We start from the raw sequence: 18,201 nt of genomic DNA, 5'->3' as shown, positions 1-18,201 counted from the left end.
CGCTGCAGAGAAACTAAATATTCTGTGGCCGACCGTGGTAGCAGAGACTGCAAAGTCTTGCTATGAGGGTAAGAGGCTGCCGAGAGCGAAACGGGCAGTACGGCAGCTCCTTCCTGTGTTTCCAGAGCTCCTGGAGGAGCTTGCGGTGACTTGGAAGGACAAACCGTTCACCAGTAAGTTACCCGTGCAGGGAGGATCCGCTCTTGATATGGAGGGAATGGAGAAAGCAGGACTTCTCTGAATGCCCCCCATGGAGCCATTAGTTGCCGTGCACTTGCATCCAAAGCACACGGCGGCTGCAAATCTGACGTTGCCATCCAAAGCGGACAGTTTCCAGTCAAGCATGACGGAACGCGTTTATAAAGCAATTGCTCTCTCTGTCAGGGCGCTGAACGCGACCTCTATGCTGACCGTGTACCAAGCGGAATTGCAGGACGAAGCGTCGACCATGCCAGGTCAGACGCACTGGGAAGAGATACGTGTAGTGACAGATCTCTCTCTGCGTCTTCAGAGGTGCGCGGTTCAAGCCGCGGGCAAGGCCATGGTCACAATGGTCATTCAAGAGAGAGGATGTTGGCTTAACCTGGCTAATCTCTCTGACAGGGAGAAAGAAGCTGTCCTGGGCACACCGGTGGTCGCAGAAGGCATTTTTGGCTCGGCGTTGACACTGATGCAAAAGAGATGCGAAGAAAAGAAGAGGGATGATGAGGCTTTGCAGCTCTGTATGCCTAGGAAGGCACAGACTGCACCCCCTCCGCGACCTCGGCAGACTTTCGCACAAGTTACGGCCCGCCCACCCCCCAGCTATTGCATTCCTCGGCAGCAGAGACCGAACGTGAATGCAGCGGGTCACAGCGGAGTCCCGGAACAGAGAACTGCCTGGCCTAGGAAGAACTACCCGCCTGCAACAGCTCAGGCGGTCCAACCAGCTCCTCAACCTCATCCTTACTCCCATCCTCAGGGAGCGAGGAGGAAGAAGGCAGTTTGATGAGGTTTTCCCCAGGGAAAGGAGCACAAACACCCCCCCTTTCACGAGCTCCCGTCCCCCAGATGTTCAGCGGTCGACAAGGGACGAGTTTCAAAGTTCCCGGATGTACTGTGGGAAAAGGGAACCAGAGCAGTGAAAAGGACAAGGGATGGTGCAGTGGTGTACACCCACCCACTAGTCACAAGCACTTTTCATGTCCAAAACTCAATAAAGTTTTCACTGTATTCCCAAAACATGTTGCAAAACACGTTGACAGACCACAGCATAACATCACCTCGGGGAGTTTTAGCTCCCTTAGAGGTGATGAGACACTTAAACTCTGTCCAACCGCTAAATGCCCACGCATGCGCAGTACAGACAACAAACTCTCTCACGGCTCAGCCACACGAGGGCGCCAGAACGCTGCAAATAAACAGTTGGCGAGAATGCACACGGTCCCGCTGGGTACTAAGGACAGTACAATTTGGGTACCGACTGCAGTTTGCCGCTTCCCCCCTGCATTTCAAAGGGATAATTCATTCTCAGGTGTGGGAAAAATTAAAGCATGTTCTTCAGGAAGAAATTTCGTCTCTGTTGAACAAAAGGGCGATAAGAGTGGTCCCACCCGAGCAAAGCCACAGCGGGTTTTACTCGAGGTACTAAGCGAGATTCACGCGTTTTCAGTGCATTCAGCGTGTTTGCAGTTCATGTCTGGGGATGCAGGGGTAGTTCTGAAACCTAATCCTGCATTCATGCCCAAAATGGTTAAGGCTATCATTCCTCTTGAGTTAAGAGCCTTCTATCCACCACCTTTTGCTTCATCAGAACAGCAAAGGTTAAATGCATTTTGTCCAGTGTGTGCTTTACGCATTTATACAGAAAGAACTAGAGGGTTCAGGGAAAGTGATCAGTTGTTCGTATCTTGGAGGAAACCTCTTACGGGGAGGCCGATTACTAAGCAGCGTTTGTCGCACTGTATAGTGGAGGCGATCTCGTTGGCATACTCCAATAAGGGTCTTGTGTCCCCATCTGGTTTACGTGCATACTCAACAAGGGGAATGTCAACTTCCTGGGCTCTATTTAAAGGAGTCACGTTACAGGATATTTGCGAAGCGGCGAGTTGGTCCTCACCGCATACATTTGCAAGGTTTTATAAATTGGACATTACAGCTCAGACTTTAGCGCATGCAGTATTGAGCATAGGAATGTGAGTCACCAGTCATGACTCATTCAGCCCCGGATGTAGTATTGTGGTTGGCAGGAGATTTCGAGGCAGGCTATCTGGCAATACGGGAGTTAGGATATCCCATAGTGAGACACCGAAACGTATGCTTGAAAGAGAACAATAGGTTACTTGCGTAACCCCGGTTCTCTGATAGCATTAAGTGAGGTGTCTCACCAGATCACCCTCCTTGCTGTGCAAAGCGAGGAAGAGGTGTGCTTGTTTTGAATGTCGTAATAGGGCTTCTGAGGAATACGTGGAAGAGGCGTATCCCATAGTGAGACACCTCACTTAATGCTTTTAGAGAACCGGGGTTACGCAAGTAACCTATTGATTTTTAACATTATAGGCTGGTTGTTTTCACACACGGCGGCCACACAACTGTGTTCAAACACCTTATAAAAGTGATTTTTGCATAATAGGTCCCCTTTAAATAAAGATCATGTTCCATGAAGATATTTTGTAAATTTCCCACCGTGAATATATCAAAACTTAATTTTTGATTAGTAATATGCATTGCTAAGAACTTAATTTGAACAACTTTAAAGGAGACTTTCTCAATATTTAGATTTTTTGGAACCCTCAGATTCCAGATTTTCAAATAGTTGCATCTTAGCCAAATATTGTCCAATTCTAACAAACCATACATCAATGGAAAGATTACTTATTCAGCTTTCAGATAATCTATAAATCTCAATAGAAAAAAAACTGACCCTTATGACTGGTTTTGTGGTCCACGATCACATACGATTGTCTGTGTGTTCAGGTGTGTGGTCATCAGCCGCAGTCGGCCGCGGTCTTGGGTTCGGTGGAGAGTTTGTGTGGTAGCAGCTCCCCCTGCGGGCAGGACAGCGGGTTCGGCAGCAACAGCGCCCGTCTACGGATCGTTCAGATCGAGCAGCAGAGCGGCACGGGTCAGCACCGCCTCGCCCGGCCGTCGCAGCAGCCCACCATCACCAAGAACCTCAGCTTTATCCCGTTTGACGTGTTTCTCACCGCCGGCCGCATCTCTCTCATGACGTACGCGACCATGCCTGCCTCCAAACCCCCCGCAGATCCCCCCCCGGAGGACCAGACGCTTCAGGTCGGGGCTCTGTCCTCACTGACCGCGGAGGATCTGCTCAACGCAAACACTGCAGGTGGGTTCGCAGGGGTCCTGGGGGGGCGCTCGTCTGCGCGACAGGCTCTGGGTGTGACGGTGGTGAGACAGCCTGGCCGCAGAGGAGACAAAGACTGCATTCTGCAGTAGGGATGCGCGATATACCGGTACTGGAAAAATACCGGTATATATTATATTTCAAACGGTACGATATCATAATTTTGCTCAATTCGGTATTTCATACGCTGCAGTTGCACAATGCACCTGTAGGTGGCAGTGGTTCCCAAATTGCTGTGCAACCGGTAAAATGTGACAACAGAACAACGCGATGGATCAAACAGATGAAACTCTATCACGCACCCGAAATTAATAAACAAAGAGAACAGTAGAAGTGAAATATGGCATTACTTTGGATACAAAACAGATGACAAAGGTGAACGAACTTACCTTACTGCACCTGTATGCAAGCGTTGCTATAAATCATGTGCTTCCACAGAGACAACACATCAAACCTTTTTAAGCACTTGTCACTTGCTCATCCTGATCTTTTCAGGTGAGTGCATCATTCATAAATTCAGATTTAATTTGAACTTTTATTTACAACTGATCAACGCACACACAGATGTGATGCAGTAAGCTCAAACGTGCATGTGAGACATGCTAGAACCAGTGAAGTTTTGGTCATATAATATATACACTTGCATTTCATAGGGGTGGTGATGGCGCAGTGGATAAGACACATGCCTTTGGTGTGAGAGACCCGGGTTCGAATCCACTGTGAGACACCAATGTGTCCCTGAGCAAGACACTTAACCCCTAGTTGCTCCAGAGGCGTGCGACCTCTGACATATATAGCAATTGTAAGTCGCTTTGGATAAAAGCGTCAGCTAAATGAATAAATGTAAATGTAAATGTTCATACAATCGAATATTAATTGGATTTGAATTGAGCAATAATTTTGCTATATTAATTTTAGTATCAATGATATGAAGGGAATATTTCTGCCGCGCTGTCGACCGCTAATAAGAAGCAGCAGAGAGAGTGAGATTTATTTCATGCTTTTTCTTTGGTTGAGTCTGAAATCTGAAAACAATCCGAGAGAGAAATAATAATGTGATTTTGAATATTACTTTGACCGTTAGAATAACACTTTACAATAAAGCAATATTTATTGCCTTAATTGCGCAACCTTAGTTGTATTTTTTTTTTCTTCAAACTCAGTCAAAATGTAACCTATGTTCCCGGTAGGCCAGACATTTTGTTTGCACTGAAAAGATAAGAAGATTTGAATATATTTATTTTCATCTTATTACTTCAGTTAGCCTATTTTATATATTTTTTTCTCCAACATCAAAATGTAACCTATGTTCCCTGTAGGTTTTTTTGTTAGTTTGATACAAAGTTATTAAGATATGAATCTGTTTTTATTATTATTATTATTATTATATTTAATAAAACTGTTCTAAATTCTCTTATCTTTTGAGGCTGGTTATTTGTCACCTATGGTATCGATACCGAGGTATTACATTCTGGTATCGTACCGAAGCCAAAATTATGGTATCGAGCCATCCCTATTCTGCAGCCACTGCTGTTCCTACAGGTGACGCAGCCATCCGTCTTAATCAACTGCCACCACCGCGAACAGAGGCTGGAGCTGTCGCTGTTCGACCTCACGCTGAAGGGAGTCGCCACCAACTACACGAGTCTGGGTGAGTGACACTTCACACGCTGCGCTACAGATACAGCAGGGCTCGGGAAGTCGTGGCCTAATGGTTAGAGAGTTGGACTCGTAATCCAAAGGTTGTGGGTTCGAGTCTCGGGCCGGCAGGGATTGTAGGTGAGGGGAGTGAATGTCCAGCGCTCTCTCCACCCTCAATACCACGACTGAGGTGCCCTTGAGCAAGACACCGAACCCCCAACTGCTCCCCGGGCGCCGCAGCATAAATGCCCACTGCTCCGGGTGTGTGTTCACAGTGTGTGTGTGTGTGTGTGTGTGTGTGTGTTCACGGTGTGTGTGTGTTCACTGCTGTGTGTGTGTGTGTGTGTGTTCACGGTGTGTGTGTGTTCACTGCTGTGTGTGTGTGTGCATGTTGGATGGGTTAAATGCAGAGCACGAATTCCAAGTATGGGTCACCATACTTGGCTGAATTTCACTTCACTTTCACTTTTCAACGCTAACGATTTTTTCTCCTGGCCCGGTCAATACCAATACAGTGGTGGCCAAAATGATTAGAACACTAGTATTTTCAGCAGCTTAAAATTTTTTTTTAAGTCAGTTATTTGTATCTTCTGCTGGAGTGTGTCAGTAGGAAATATCAGTTTACATTTCCAAACATTCATTTAGCCATTAATTGTAATAATCCAGTGAGATGTTTGAGATCTGATCTGATCATCAGTCTGTCTGGAGTGACATGAAGAAACAGAACAAACTGAGACTAAATCCAGAAGAACTGTGTCTCCAAGACGCAATCATCAGAGTTTTCCTGCGCATTGAAATCATTTCTAGAACCGCTGATTTGCTCTCTACACGTCAAACAGTATCTACTTACGTTTTCATTCATTCCTGACAAGAGCTGCCCACTGAGGCTCGACCTTCTGATCAACATGTAAACTGGCCAGCCATCGTCAGCTGCTTTAGGGATCACTGTATCTACCCATTTTGCTATTTGTCAAACTAGGTTATTTGTTACTGAGCACTGTCACTGTGAAGAATAAAATTTAATCAGAATTATGCAGTCTTAACACACACACATTTAGAGCGATTATATGAATGGTTTGGTTAGCATGGTCTGTGGCAGATTTTCTTTGTGTCCTTGTGTGATTTAAATTTTTGAGATAATATTGTCTTTTTTGCTCTATTTCGCTGACAAATATTTACTCCAAACAAAGCCATGTTGTGTGTCTCTGCAGCATCACACAGGCCTTTCCTTACTGAATTAATTTGTTTTGAACAAATCGTATGAGTCAATGATTCACTGATCCATTCATAAACATTTTCTTGCTTTGTTCCTGAATGAATCATTCGTTTTAAAAGAATCGATTGAATAAATGAATCAGTGACTCGTTTATTAAGTCAGTGGCTTGGCGCCACCTACTGGTAAGTTTAGTTTCATATTTAAAAGTATCATTCTATTTATTTTATATTCCAGTTTTCATATTTAAAATCTCATAACATTATTTGTTCAGTTTGTAAGTGAGGTGTAAATGCATGGAAAAGTTCTAGAAATAGAAAAATAAAGAAAATAAGTGTAAAAAACCCTGCATGTTTAATTAGGCCTGTACTTGGCTTAAAAAAAGCCACTTAGCCAATGTAACTTTTAAACATATAAATATAGATATATAAATATATACACATACACACGTTAAATGTGAAGTGAAGTGAAGTGACATTCAGCCAAGTATGGTGACCCATACTCAGAATTCGTGCTCTGCATTTAACCCATCCAACGTGCACACACACAGCAGTGAACACACACACACACACACACACACACACAGCAGTGAACACACACACACACACACCCACAGCAGTGAACACACACACACCGTGAACACACACCCACAGCAGTGAACACACACACACACACACACACACACCCACAGCAGTGAACACACACACACCGTGAACACACACCCGGAGCAATAAACTGTGATAATGCAATAAATTGATATTTCCTATATTTCTTACAAAAATGTTGAAGGTGTCTGAATAAATTTTTGGTTTGACTGTATAACTGTCAGCACTGCAAGCAGATACACACATGTGTGCGTGTGTGTGTGTGTGCTTGAAACTAACCATACCTCTCTCTCGCTGTCTGTGTGTCAGAGTTGAAGGTGGACATCAGTCGGCCGGTGAGAGTCAGTCCCACCCTGGCTAAGCTTGAGCAGGCTAAAGTTTTCTGGAAGAGACTCTTTCCTGAGTGGGAGGGCGAGGCACAGCCCAGAACCACTGCAGGCTCCGCCCCCTGCTGCAGCTCCGCCCCGCCCACAGCTGACCTGCTGCTGCGCTCTCTTCAGTCGCTCGTCCCCTTCCACAAGATCTCGCTGCGCACTGTGCAGATGGTGGTCGGTGTGGAGATGGAGGCGCATGCGGCGCGGCCCAGTCTGACGCTGTCTGTGTCGGCCATGACGGGTGCGCTGACGCTGAAGAACGCCACCAAACCCGCAGGTTCGTTGCACACACGTCATGCTGTGTGTGTGTGTGTGTGCGCGTTTCACTTGATTGGGCCTTTAATCCAGCTCCCTCCTTCTTACCCACAATGCACTGCAGCAGATAATCAGAGCGTTTATTTTATTTATGCTGCCCGGAAATCCGGTTAATCTCCCTGAGCCTTTAACAGGGCTGAGCAGATCCTCAGGAAGTGGGTTCCCATCCGTCCACCGTCCCGTGGGACAGCAGGAGACTCGGATCAGAGTCACACAAGCCTCTGATATCCAGCTTTAGGCCTGAGTGGAGCCTCTCCCATGATGCAGTGCTGTGAGAGCTTACCAGGCCCATGTGAAGATGATGCTGCCAGGGGGCCTGAAGAAGACTTAACATTACTTAAAATAAGACAAAACGCACATTAAAATAAGCTCAGACAGCTAAAACTCAATGATATTTTTTATTTTAATTCACCCCCTCAACAACTGTTTCAGAAGAACCAGGATTCTTACAAAGACTCATTTTAAAACTGATTTCTAGGCCTGGAAATGTCTTGGAAATTCTGAAAATGCAGTGGCCAATTTTAGAATTAATGAATAAAATATTATATAAATCTTAATATTATTATAAAATATTAAAATATATCAGTAGAAATTTTGGTTGCACTTTATTCTAAGGTGTCCTTGTTTTTGTTTGTTTATTTTTATTTATATAGCACATTTAAACTAGGGGTGGCTCGTTTCAGAACCAATCCCGATCCGATACCAAAAATTCTGAGTATCTGCCGATACCGATATCGATCCGATACCTGGGCACTTTTTTATTTTTATTAATGTTGTGTTTTTATACCTCAGTGTGTGTAGACCTGATCACAACTTTTTTTTGTTACACACAATCTATTAAATATAGACAACTGTATTGTAAAGAAAAACAACAAATGAATGCATATATAATTATAATCTGTTAGGTTAGGTTAGTGGATAATTCAGTAGCAAAAGTTACTCTAGAGTGCACAATTTTATAAAATCTATAATTAGTGGGGAAAAAACATTATTTAGTGGGGAACAAATAAAAGTGAATAAGTATAGGACTAAATCTAAAATGATAATGTAAAATTATATATCTTTGTATTGTTGTAAAATACATTAATGAAAAACAAGTAATATATTTATATATAGATATATACAGTCTCCTCCATAAGTATAGGAACAGGAAAGACAAAATTGCTCTGTTGGCTGTGGAGTCAAGACATTTGTAAATATGATTAAAAGATGAATATGAGACAAAACTACAGAATGTCACATTTTATTATTAGCCGTTTCAACACATACATATTTTACCAAATAAAAAGATCAGCACTTTTAGAGTTCATCCCTCTATCTGATGAGAGTATAAGTATTGGAGCAGTTGCCTCACAGGTCTTTCTAAGTGATCAGCTGTGTCCTGTTGCATAAATGAGGACATACATGTGTATAATGACACAGGTATGACACAGGTATAACAAAGTGAAGGTGACTTTTCAGGATATTGCCCCATGTCCCCACTTTTCAAAACACTTATAAATCATACAGAGTGAGGTTTTTTGGGGGAAAGTAGAAATGCACAAAGTCTCCTGTGAGGGCTAAGTTTAGGTGTAGGGTTGGTGTAGGGCAATAGCACACACAGTTTGTTCAGTATAAAAACCATTACGCCTATGAGATGAACCCACTTTTCACAAAAACAAACGTGTGTGTGTGTGTGTGTGTGTGTGTGTGTGTGTGTGTGTGTGTTGCTCTCTCTCTGGATGGGCCTGGTCTCCACGAGCTCATGAGCGCAGCGCCCATCTGCTCCACAGATGTTGTCATACAGCTTCTCCAGATAAACTGATTGTTGAGAATTTTAATTAAAACCTCAACAATTTGCACTTGTTTACTGGATTGAACATAACTGCAGCATGAGACATGCGTCCGGCCGTGAGCCAGACGGACTCTCTCTCCGGCCCGCAGTTTGATGTGCCTTTATTAAACACAGTCGAAACGGAGTTTGGCCAAACGCTGGTAAACAGCAGACAGGACATGAGCGTTTGTGTGGAAAGAGTGCTGAGTTTCTGCAGTCCTGCGCGTGTGTGTGTGTGTGTGTGCAGAGGTGAGAGGTGTTCTCTCTCACTTTTGTGAAAGTTTGCTTGCTAAAGAAGTGTTTACAGACTCCGTGTGGATGCTGCTTATTGTTGCTCTTCTGGGATGGAGAGTAACGCATGTAAATCAAGTGAATGTGTGACGCAGGAATCAAGTCACATTTATTTCTGTAATGCTTTATACAGATTGATTCAAAGCAGCTTCACAGTGATGAACAGGACAATTACAGGAAAAACAGAGAAGTGTTAATGTTGTGAAATTCATCAGTTATGAAACAAATTCAGTTTCAGCTGCAAAGCATCTCTACAGAAGACAATAGAGTCATTATTCAGATCAGTTCAGTTCAATAACAGTGTCGATGGTGCAAAGTTATCGTTAGTGTCATGAGTTGATTGGACGGGTTAATTAAATTTCATTAATCCATTCAGTTCAGTTCAAGTTTTACTCTTATCAGATAGTGTCATTGCCGTCAAATCAATAATAACACTGAATATCAGTCGCTTCATATCATAGTATAATGGCCTTCATACTAGTCTTTATTCATTCATATTACTAATAGTGTGTGTGTGTGCGTGTCCTGTAGGACTCCATGTTGTTATGTGTTATTTTGCCAGACCAAAGCCACACGCTCCTAAATCTCTCCTGTCGTTCACTAAGCCGAAGATGAGCCGCAGATGAGTGTCAGTACCAGATGGAGACGTGTCCATGGATGATCCATCAGAGGTGGTGAATCTGAATCTGAAACGCTGTCAGACACCTGGACACACGACAGCAGCTACAGGCGCACGTCAAGAACAGCGCAGCTCTTAAAACACGCAAACACATGATGCCTGACCGATTGTGCTCATTGGCTGCAGAGTTTAAGCCCTCCCAGCAGTCAGTCCATCATCACAGTCCACTCCAGAGCTAACACTGATGTGATTTCTGTCTGATCTCTCTCTCTAGATGGTTTTAAGGAGGTCTGTCTGTCGGTTCAGTGTGAGGACGTGTTGCTGCGGACATGTCTGAAGGACAGAAGTGCAGTGTTTGTGGGTCCGTTCTCCTGCAGTGCTGATCTGGAGGCTCATTGGTGCAGACACAGCGGAAGCTCCGCCCCCGACTCACCTGGACCGCCGAGAGTGTTGATTGACATGAAGGGAGGCCTGCTGCAGGTAAGATGCCAAACACCGCTGCTGCTTCTGTTTCTTACTCTCTCCACACGTGTGATGTATGTGGTCTTTTGGCTGCATGTGTCTCTCTCTCCACATGTGTGTCCGTATAGCGCTTCATGTGCAGCCGCTGAACACACAGAAATCCCCTAATGTTCCTGTTCAATCTGTTAGTCAGAGACACACGGACTCATTCTGAGTCAGAGATTCCAGCTGATTCAGGCCAAACACACAGAGAACGAGAGAGAGACGATTCACCAGCCTTGAGACATTTGATTCCCTATTGATGCGACTGTTTTGCATTAAATGCAGCCAGAGTGTCAATCATGGAGCAGTTTGGGTAGAAATTAGAGATTTTACCGATACCGATATCTAGGGTGGATCACACTGGCCGATACCGATTAATCAACTGATATTTTTTATAATGGATATTGAACAAAAACTAAAATAGCGCTGCAGTTTTTTTTTATTGTACTTTGTAAATTAATTTAAAAAATATATATATTGATTATTATATTGATCTTTAAAGTTAGTTCATAGTTTATCAACTAATGTTAACAGAAGGAACTTTAAAATAAAAAAATTATCTAATAAATTAAATTGATTATCTAATAAAAAAAGAATATGGCAGTCACACACTGGGCAAAAGCACAGTATCACGTGTAGGACAACTCACAAGTATCAACCCGAGCGGCGGTCTAAAACAGATGATTTAATCACCAAAGGTAAAAGTTTACTTCAAGAATGAACAAAAATGCACATTACACAATTTTACAGCCTAGGCTGAAGTCATTAGGTACATTAACAACGATTTGGGACAAATATAATGTAATGGAAAACTATGTGAGTGGTGGATTTTCTGTCGACTGCATTTAGATCGGCGTCTGAAGCTTCCCGTTCTGTGCAGCACAGTGTCACGTGTCAAAACAAACAGCTTGAGGTGTCAGTGATTTCTGCTCTCGCACTGTATAAGACAGCGGGCCCTTCTCAGCGCTCCAGCAAGGGACCTGGAAAACTATCAACATAGACTTTTGTTCAGCATGGAATTGAGTTTTTTAGTTAAGGCAGTCAACTATTGGTGCAAATGAACAGGCAAAATCAGTCGACCTCTAGTAGAAATAATCAAACATAGACGCTGGTGGTCAGTCCTACTAACTGGTTTGAAACTTTGGCCCCGTTTACACTGTCAGTTAAATGTGACACAGATCGGATCTGTTCTATGACAGCAAAACAGCAAAAAGACGCATGCATTCAGATATAGCGAGATCGGATTCAGGCCTCATTCATATGTGATATGTGCCCATGCGACTGTAACGTAAACAGGCATCGCGTTCTATACGTCATTAAAACTGCGATGATTTAGTACTTCACCATGGTTTAATGACGTCATATGAGTGTAAGTCATGTAAATGCGCATGGGCTATTTAGAGCTAAGAGCAAAAAATAAAAAAGGAAAAATCTCGATTTTAATCGAATTTGAGGTTTTCTCAAAAAATGGTAAATTAAGCCCTCGTTTAGCGATCCCAATGATCCAATTAGTAATTAAACATCTAAAAGTATCTTTAATTGTATAGTTTCTGAGAGGATGACCTTTTCTCCGCTCGCTTCTCACGCTGACGGTCATCTGAAGAGCGTGCATAACGGCGCGCGATCTCCATAAATACACAGAATTACAGTATTTCAGTATTCACGCAAACAATAATCTGTTCTGTCTTAAGTGAACGCTCGAGGGACTGATGGGGAAAAACATCTGTTTGTAACTTTATATGATTCGTGCATTACGTCTCGGTGTTATCTATCAATAGCCTATAAGAGAAAAAAGCTGGAATCGCTCGTAGCACTTCATTTAACTGCTTTTATAGTTTTAAAAATACATTTATTTGTAATGAACACACTGAAGTGATTTTCACATTTGATCATTAGTTTTTCGTAGACTATATGAATACTTTTGTTTAGATGTAAAATGATAAAGGTAATGCATTAATTGTTTCTTTCTAGGATATTTGTTCCTATACTGTTTTTTTTTATCTGTTCTTATTTATAATAGGAAAGATAAAATAAAAAACAGGTATATTATGATTATTAATATGGTAGCCTAATTATTAATAAGAGAAGAACTGGAGGAAGACTTTAATCTTTCTCATAATCAACCTTGCTGGCTCTATATCGACTTCAAATGGGTGTAGCAATCATTTTTTTTCCGATTCCAAAAAATCATACATCATTTTGAAGGTCTTTTAATGGAGAATGTGAACATAAAAATAAAAATAACTCATTTTTAAATTTGCTCGACTGCTTTTGTCAGCATAGATCACATTATTCTTGGGAGGAAGCACATGTGGAGGCGCTAAATGACAACAACGCATGCGGGATGTTTCAGATGGTATGGCAAGTGTAAACACATAAATCAGATATGGGTCACAACTGAAAGAACGTGTAAACGGACAGCTAAAAAAATATAGGCATATAGGCAACAAATCGGAATTGAGCATCAAGACCTGCAGTGTAAACGAGGCCTTTGTTAGCGGTCAGTCACCTGACTGGCACTTGCAGTAGATTCCAGACTCATAATGAACACTCATATGCAACATGAAATAAATAGGTGAGCGGGCAGATCACTGCGATTTAAAGCAGATCTAAGGTATGTCTGTCTGTCTGTCGCAGGTGTTTTGGGGGCAGCAGCAGTTTAACTGTTTGTCTGAGATTCAAGAGCAGCTGCAGAACTACTGGAATCAGATGAGCAGAGCAGAGGCGGAGTCTAATGAGAAGCCCCTCCTCTCTACACTGCCACCCACTCCTCACCCCGTCCAATCAGAACACTCCTCTGATGACCTGCACACAGGCATCTTCCAGTACATACAGGACTCAGGTAACACAAACACAAACACACACACACACACATTACAACTTCATATAGCACTCATAAGAGGGAGGGATTATATCTGTCTGTCTGTCTGTCAGCATGCCAGAAGCTGCCGTCGCCTCATGAGGTGGTGTTTTGGAGGGAGACGGACGAGTCTCCAGGTGTGATGCTGTGGCGGTATCCTGAACCGCGTGTGATCGCATTCCTCAGGATCACACCTGTTCCCTTTAACACCACTGACGACCCGGACATCAGTACAGCTGACCTCGGGGACGTGCTGCAGGTGAGCGCTGCATTAGTGCTGCATTAGTGCCACAGGTGAGAGCTGCATTAGTGCTGCATTAGTGCCACAGGTGAGAGTTGCATTAGAGATGCATTAGTGCCACAGGTGAGAGCTGCATTAGAGCTGCATTAGTGCCACAGGTGAGAGTTGCATTAGTGCTGCATTAGTGCCACAGGTGAGAGTTGCATTAGTGCTGCATTAGTGCCACAGGTGAGAGTTGCATTAGTGCTGCATTAGTGCCACAGGTGAGAGTTGCATTAGTGCTGCATTAGTGCCACAGGTGAGAGTTGCATTAGTGCTGCATTAGTGCCACAGGTGAGAGTTGCATTAGTGCTGCATTAGTGCCACAGGTGAGAGTTGCATTAGAGCTGCATTAGTGCCACAGGTGAGAGCTGCATTAGTGCTGCATTAGTGCCACAGGTGAGAGTTGCATTAGACCTGCATTAGTGCCACAGGTGAGAGCTGCATTAGTGCCACAGGTGAGAGCTGCATTAGAGATGCATTAGTGCCACAGGTGAGAGCTGCATTAGTGCTGCATTAGTGCCACAGGTGAGAGTTGCATTAGAGCTGCATTAGTGCCACAGGTGAGAGCTGCATTAGTGCCACAGGTGAGAGCTGCATTAGTGCTGCATTAGTGCCACAGGTGAGAGTTGCATTAGAGCTGCATTAGTGCTCAGGTGAGAGCTGCATTAGTGCCACAGGTGAGCACTGCATTAGTGCCACAGGTGAGCGCTGCATTAGTGCCACAGGTGAGAGCTGCATTAGTGCCACAGGTGAGCGCTGCATTAGTGCTGCATTAGTGCCGCAGGTGAGCGCTGCATTAGTGCCGCAGGTGAGCGCTGCATTAGTGCCGCAGGTGAGCGCTGCATTAGTGCTGCATTAGTGCTGCAGGTGAGAGCTGCATTAGTGCCACAGGTGAGCGCTGCATTAGTGCTGCATTAGTGCTGCATTAGTGCCACAGGTGAGCGCTGTATTAGTGCCACAGATGAGAGCTGCATTAGTGCCACAGGTGAGCGCTGCATTAGTGCTGCATTAGTGCTGCATTAGTGCCACAGGTGAGCGCTGCATTAGTGCCACAGGTGAGTGCTGCATTAGTGCATTAGTGCTGCAGGTGAGCGCTGCATTAGTGCCGCAGATGAGAGCTGCATTAGTGCCGCAGGTGAGTGCTGCATTAGTGCATTAGTGCTGCAGGTGAGCGCTGCATTAGTGCCACAGGTGAGTGCTGCATTAGTGCATTAGTGCTGCAGGTGAGCGCTGCATTAGTGCTGCAGGTGAGCGCTGCATTAGTGCTGCAGGTAAGCGCTGCATTAGTGCCGCAGATGAGAGCTGCATTAGTGCCACAGATGAGAGCTGCATTAGTGCTGCTGATTAAACTTATGTCTGTCTGTGTGTGTCTGTCTGTAGGTGCCCTGCAGTCTGGAGTTCTGGGACGAGCTGCAGCGGGCGTTTGTGCCATATAGAGAGTTCAGCCTATCAGAGAGCAGCGTGTGTGAGCTGACCCTGCCCACTCTGACCCACCGACACACGCCAGCCTGACCTGGTGACCTCTGACCTCTGGAGAGTGGTGCTCAACAGCACCAGTGATGGTGGAGACGAGAGGTGAGTGCGTTTTAAATGTGTGTGTTTCTGAAGTGTTTGGGAGGTGAGTGTGTCGTTGTGTAACCGTGTGTACGTGTGTGTGTGTGTGTGTGTGTGTGTGTGTGTGTGTGTGTGTAGTTCGGACAGTGAATCAGGTTCTCAGATGCCCTGTGAGCAGCTGGTGTGTCCCACCGCTCTGGCCGCATGTACACGTGTGGACTCGTGTTTCGCGCCATGGTTCGTGCCTTCAGTGGGTGTCTGCATACGACTGGCGTACCTGGAGCTGCACTTCTGTCACAACCTGGATCAGCTGGGCACAGGTGTGTGTGTGCGTGTGTGTACCTACTTAACCATATTTTGGGGACAAATTTGTACCCAAAACCTGACAAAATCTCCAAAAACAAATGTCCTCATTTGTAAAAAATAAAGTAAACAAAGTGTGTGTGTGAAAATATTGTCATTATTTATATTATTTAGGGTAAGGTAACGTGAGAGTCTCCCAAGCTGCGGTTCATAAGTTGATGAAAAGCTAATTATTATTTCAGTCATAAAAATGAAGAAATTATTGTAAATTAAATACTATAAAAATAAAACACATAAATTTTTGCAGCACCGTGCCAGAAGCTCCGCCCCTTCCTCCCAGACAGGAAATCGCCTCAGGATCAGGAGTTTGCGGTGGTGTGTTTGTGCGTCAGTGGAGTGACGTGATGCAGTGCTGTCATGAGCTCAGCTTCTCGTCCACGCTGAGCTGCAGACTGCTGGAGTACCGCAACCTCACGTACCTATCCGTCCTTCAGCCCGTCAGCCTGCGGAGAAACGCCACACACACACGCTCGCGCCGCACGTTGCACTGCGACACCACGCTACAGCCGCTGCAAGCCGCCGCAGGCCAGTATGCCGTTCACACGCTGGACCGAGCGCTGCAGGCCTGGAGACAGGTGAGACCAGACCAGCTCTGCTGAGTGTGACAGCATCAGTGATGTGGAGTAAAAGTGTTGTAAAGGAGCTGCATGGCATTCTGATAGTTGCTGGAATTTGTTTGGGTCGCTCATATACAGACCTGTCAAACCCTCACACACACACACACACACAGTGTCCTGACAGACAGTCACATGTGCTCAGACAGAGATTATAGAGCTGAGTTATAGAGCTATTTAATGTGACCTGTCCCAGAGTTCTGCTGGTTCTGGACGTTTAGTGGGTATTTTTACAAGTGATGGACAGACAGTGACTCTTTCATCACTGTATCGTGTGGCTCTGTAAATGTGAGAGGATTAGTGTCTCCCTGTGGACTGTTACTTTGTTTCCCTATAAAACACACACACACACTCATCTGTGCTCCCCTGACAACACACACACACAGGTCCAACAACAGCTCATACACTCAGTGGGAGAGGAGAGAATGATGGGAAATGTTGGTGTGACTCAGAGTTTGGAGGTTCTGCTGGTGTGTTGAGTTTCCAGTAAAGTGTGTGTCTGTACACACAAGCAGTAGCATTAAAAGCATCAGACTGTCATGAGATGATGAGTTCACATGAGTCCAGACTAGCACAGGAACTGGATCTGAGTTTATCAAATTTCTTCCACATCCAATAAACGATCTCTGATGACTGAGCTGATGTTCTCTGTTCGTTGTGTTTCAGAACGGAGTGTTGGATGCGGAGGAAGTGCTTTTCAGTCATTACGTCATCTGTAACGACACACAGGAAGTTCTGCGGTTCGGACAGGTGGACACAGATGAGAACATCCTACTGCAGAGCAACCAGAGTCACCAGTACAGCTTGAGGACCCACAAATCCCCACAGGTGCTTCTGTGTATGTGTATGTGTGTGTCTGTCTGTCCTTCTGTGTGTGTGTGTGTGTGTGTGCGTGAGGTAGTGCCTGAACGTGAATGGCAGCCATTTTGCCACACACACTCAGCACTAGAGGCTCGTGGGCTTTTCCCTCTTCATGAACACGATGTGCGTCTGTATCTGGGAAGAGTTTCCTGTTCCAGCGGCCGCAGTCTGAACGCGTCCAGAGATGCTCAGACACACTGACCACAGCAGCCGCGTCTCTCTGTGTTTGTCTGTCACTGTGACCGCAGCGTCTAGTGCCGTCCTGACTGTCGTCCTCTCTGGCGGTTCGGTCCGAGGCTGTTTGTCCGGTCTGTCTGACGCGCTGCGGGTTCAAGTCCTGGTGCTGCAGGACAGGAGAGGATGGCGCAGCGTCTGCTGCTGTTGTCTTGATCTCTTCTCTGCCGTTTTTGACGGATGGTTTTTATTACTCCAGTATTTTTGAGTCACTAAATGCTCGGGCTCTTTTTCCCACTGTGCACTGCGGTGTGGGGGGGTGTGTCTCCACTGGGACTCGTGTGGCATGCGAATGACTTCAGGGCTGTGGACGCTGTCTGGGGCGCGTTCAGTATGGAGACCATTAGCACCAATCTGGATGGAATTTGGGCGGATATTTGACTTCCTGTCTGTTCCTTTGGGGGGGTGGAGGGGGTTCATCACGGTAGCTGCTGCCAAACCCCTAAAAGACACACACTCACACACACACACACACACTCACTCACAGTTAATGGTCTTAATTACAGTCGCAGTAAACACGCTCACACACAGATAACGAATAAATCTTGCAGTTTTAGCACATCCTCGGGCCTCTTTCACACACAAGCTGTTTGGACAGAGAGACAAACTCCTTCGGGCCGCCATGAGGTCATGCTCAGCCAACAGCATGTTGAGTCACTGAATTGTGAACGAGCCCCTGGCGGCCCATCGCAATTATAGCTGCATCACACA

At 45.0% G+C, this 18,201-nt stretch overlaps 1 protein-coding gene across 1 annotated transcript in view; it reads left to right on the top strand.

The window, feature by feature from the left end:
- Positions 1-18,201, top strand: part of vps13b (vacuolar protein sorting 13 homolog B) — a gene marked incomplete at its 3' end in the record, with an annotated part of 144,926 nt that overhangs the window by 104,650 nt on the left and 22,075 nt on the right. Inside the window, 13 exon segments of the mRNA XM_079445862.1 lie at positions 2,956-3,430; positions 3,433-3,434; positions 4,871-4,997; positions 7,115-7,456; positions 10,492-10,697; positions 13,359-13,563; positions 13,656-13,840; positions 15,245-15,355; positions 15,357-15,439; positions 15,557-15,738; positions 16,029-16,100; positions 16,103-16,356; positions 17,062-17,233. Of these exon segments, the coding sequence (XP_079301988.1) occupies positions 2,956-3,430; positions 3,433-3,434; positions 4,871-4,997; positions 7,115-7,456; positions 10,492-10,697; positions 13,359-13,563; positions 13,656-13,840; positions 15,245-15,355; positions 15,357-15,439; positions 15,557-15,738; positions 16,029-16,100; positions 16,103-16,356; positions 17,062-17,233 (2,416 nt within the window).

Source organism: Barbus barbus (genome assembly GCF_936440315.1).
Source record: "Barbus barbus genome assembly, chromosome: 21".
Lineage (NCBI taxonomy): Eukaryota > Metazoa > Chordata > Actinopteri > Cypriniformes > Cyprinidae > Barbus > Barbus barbus.
This window is presented reverse-complemented; position numbering and strand designations above follow the sequence as displayed.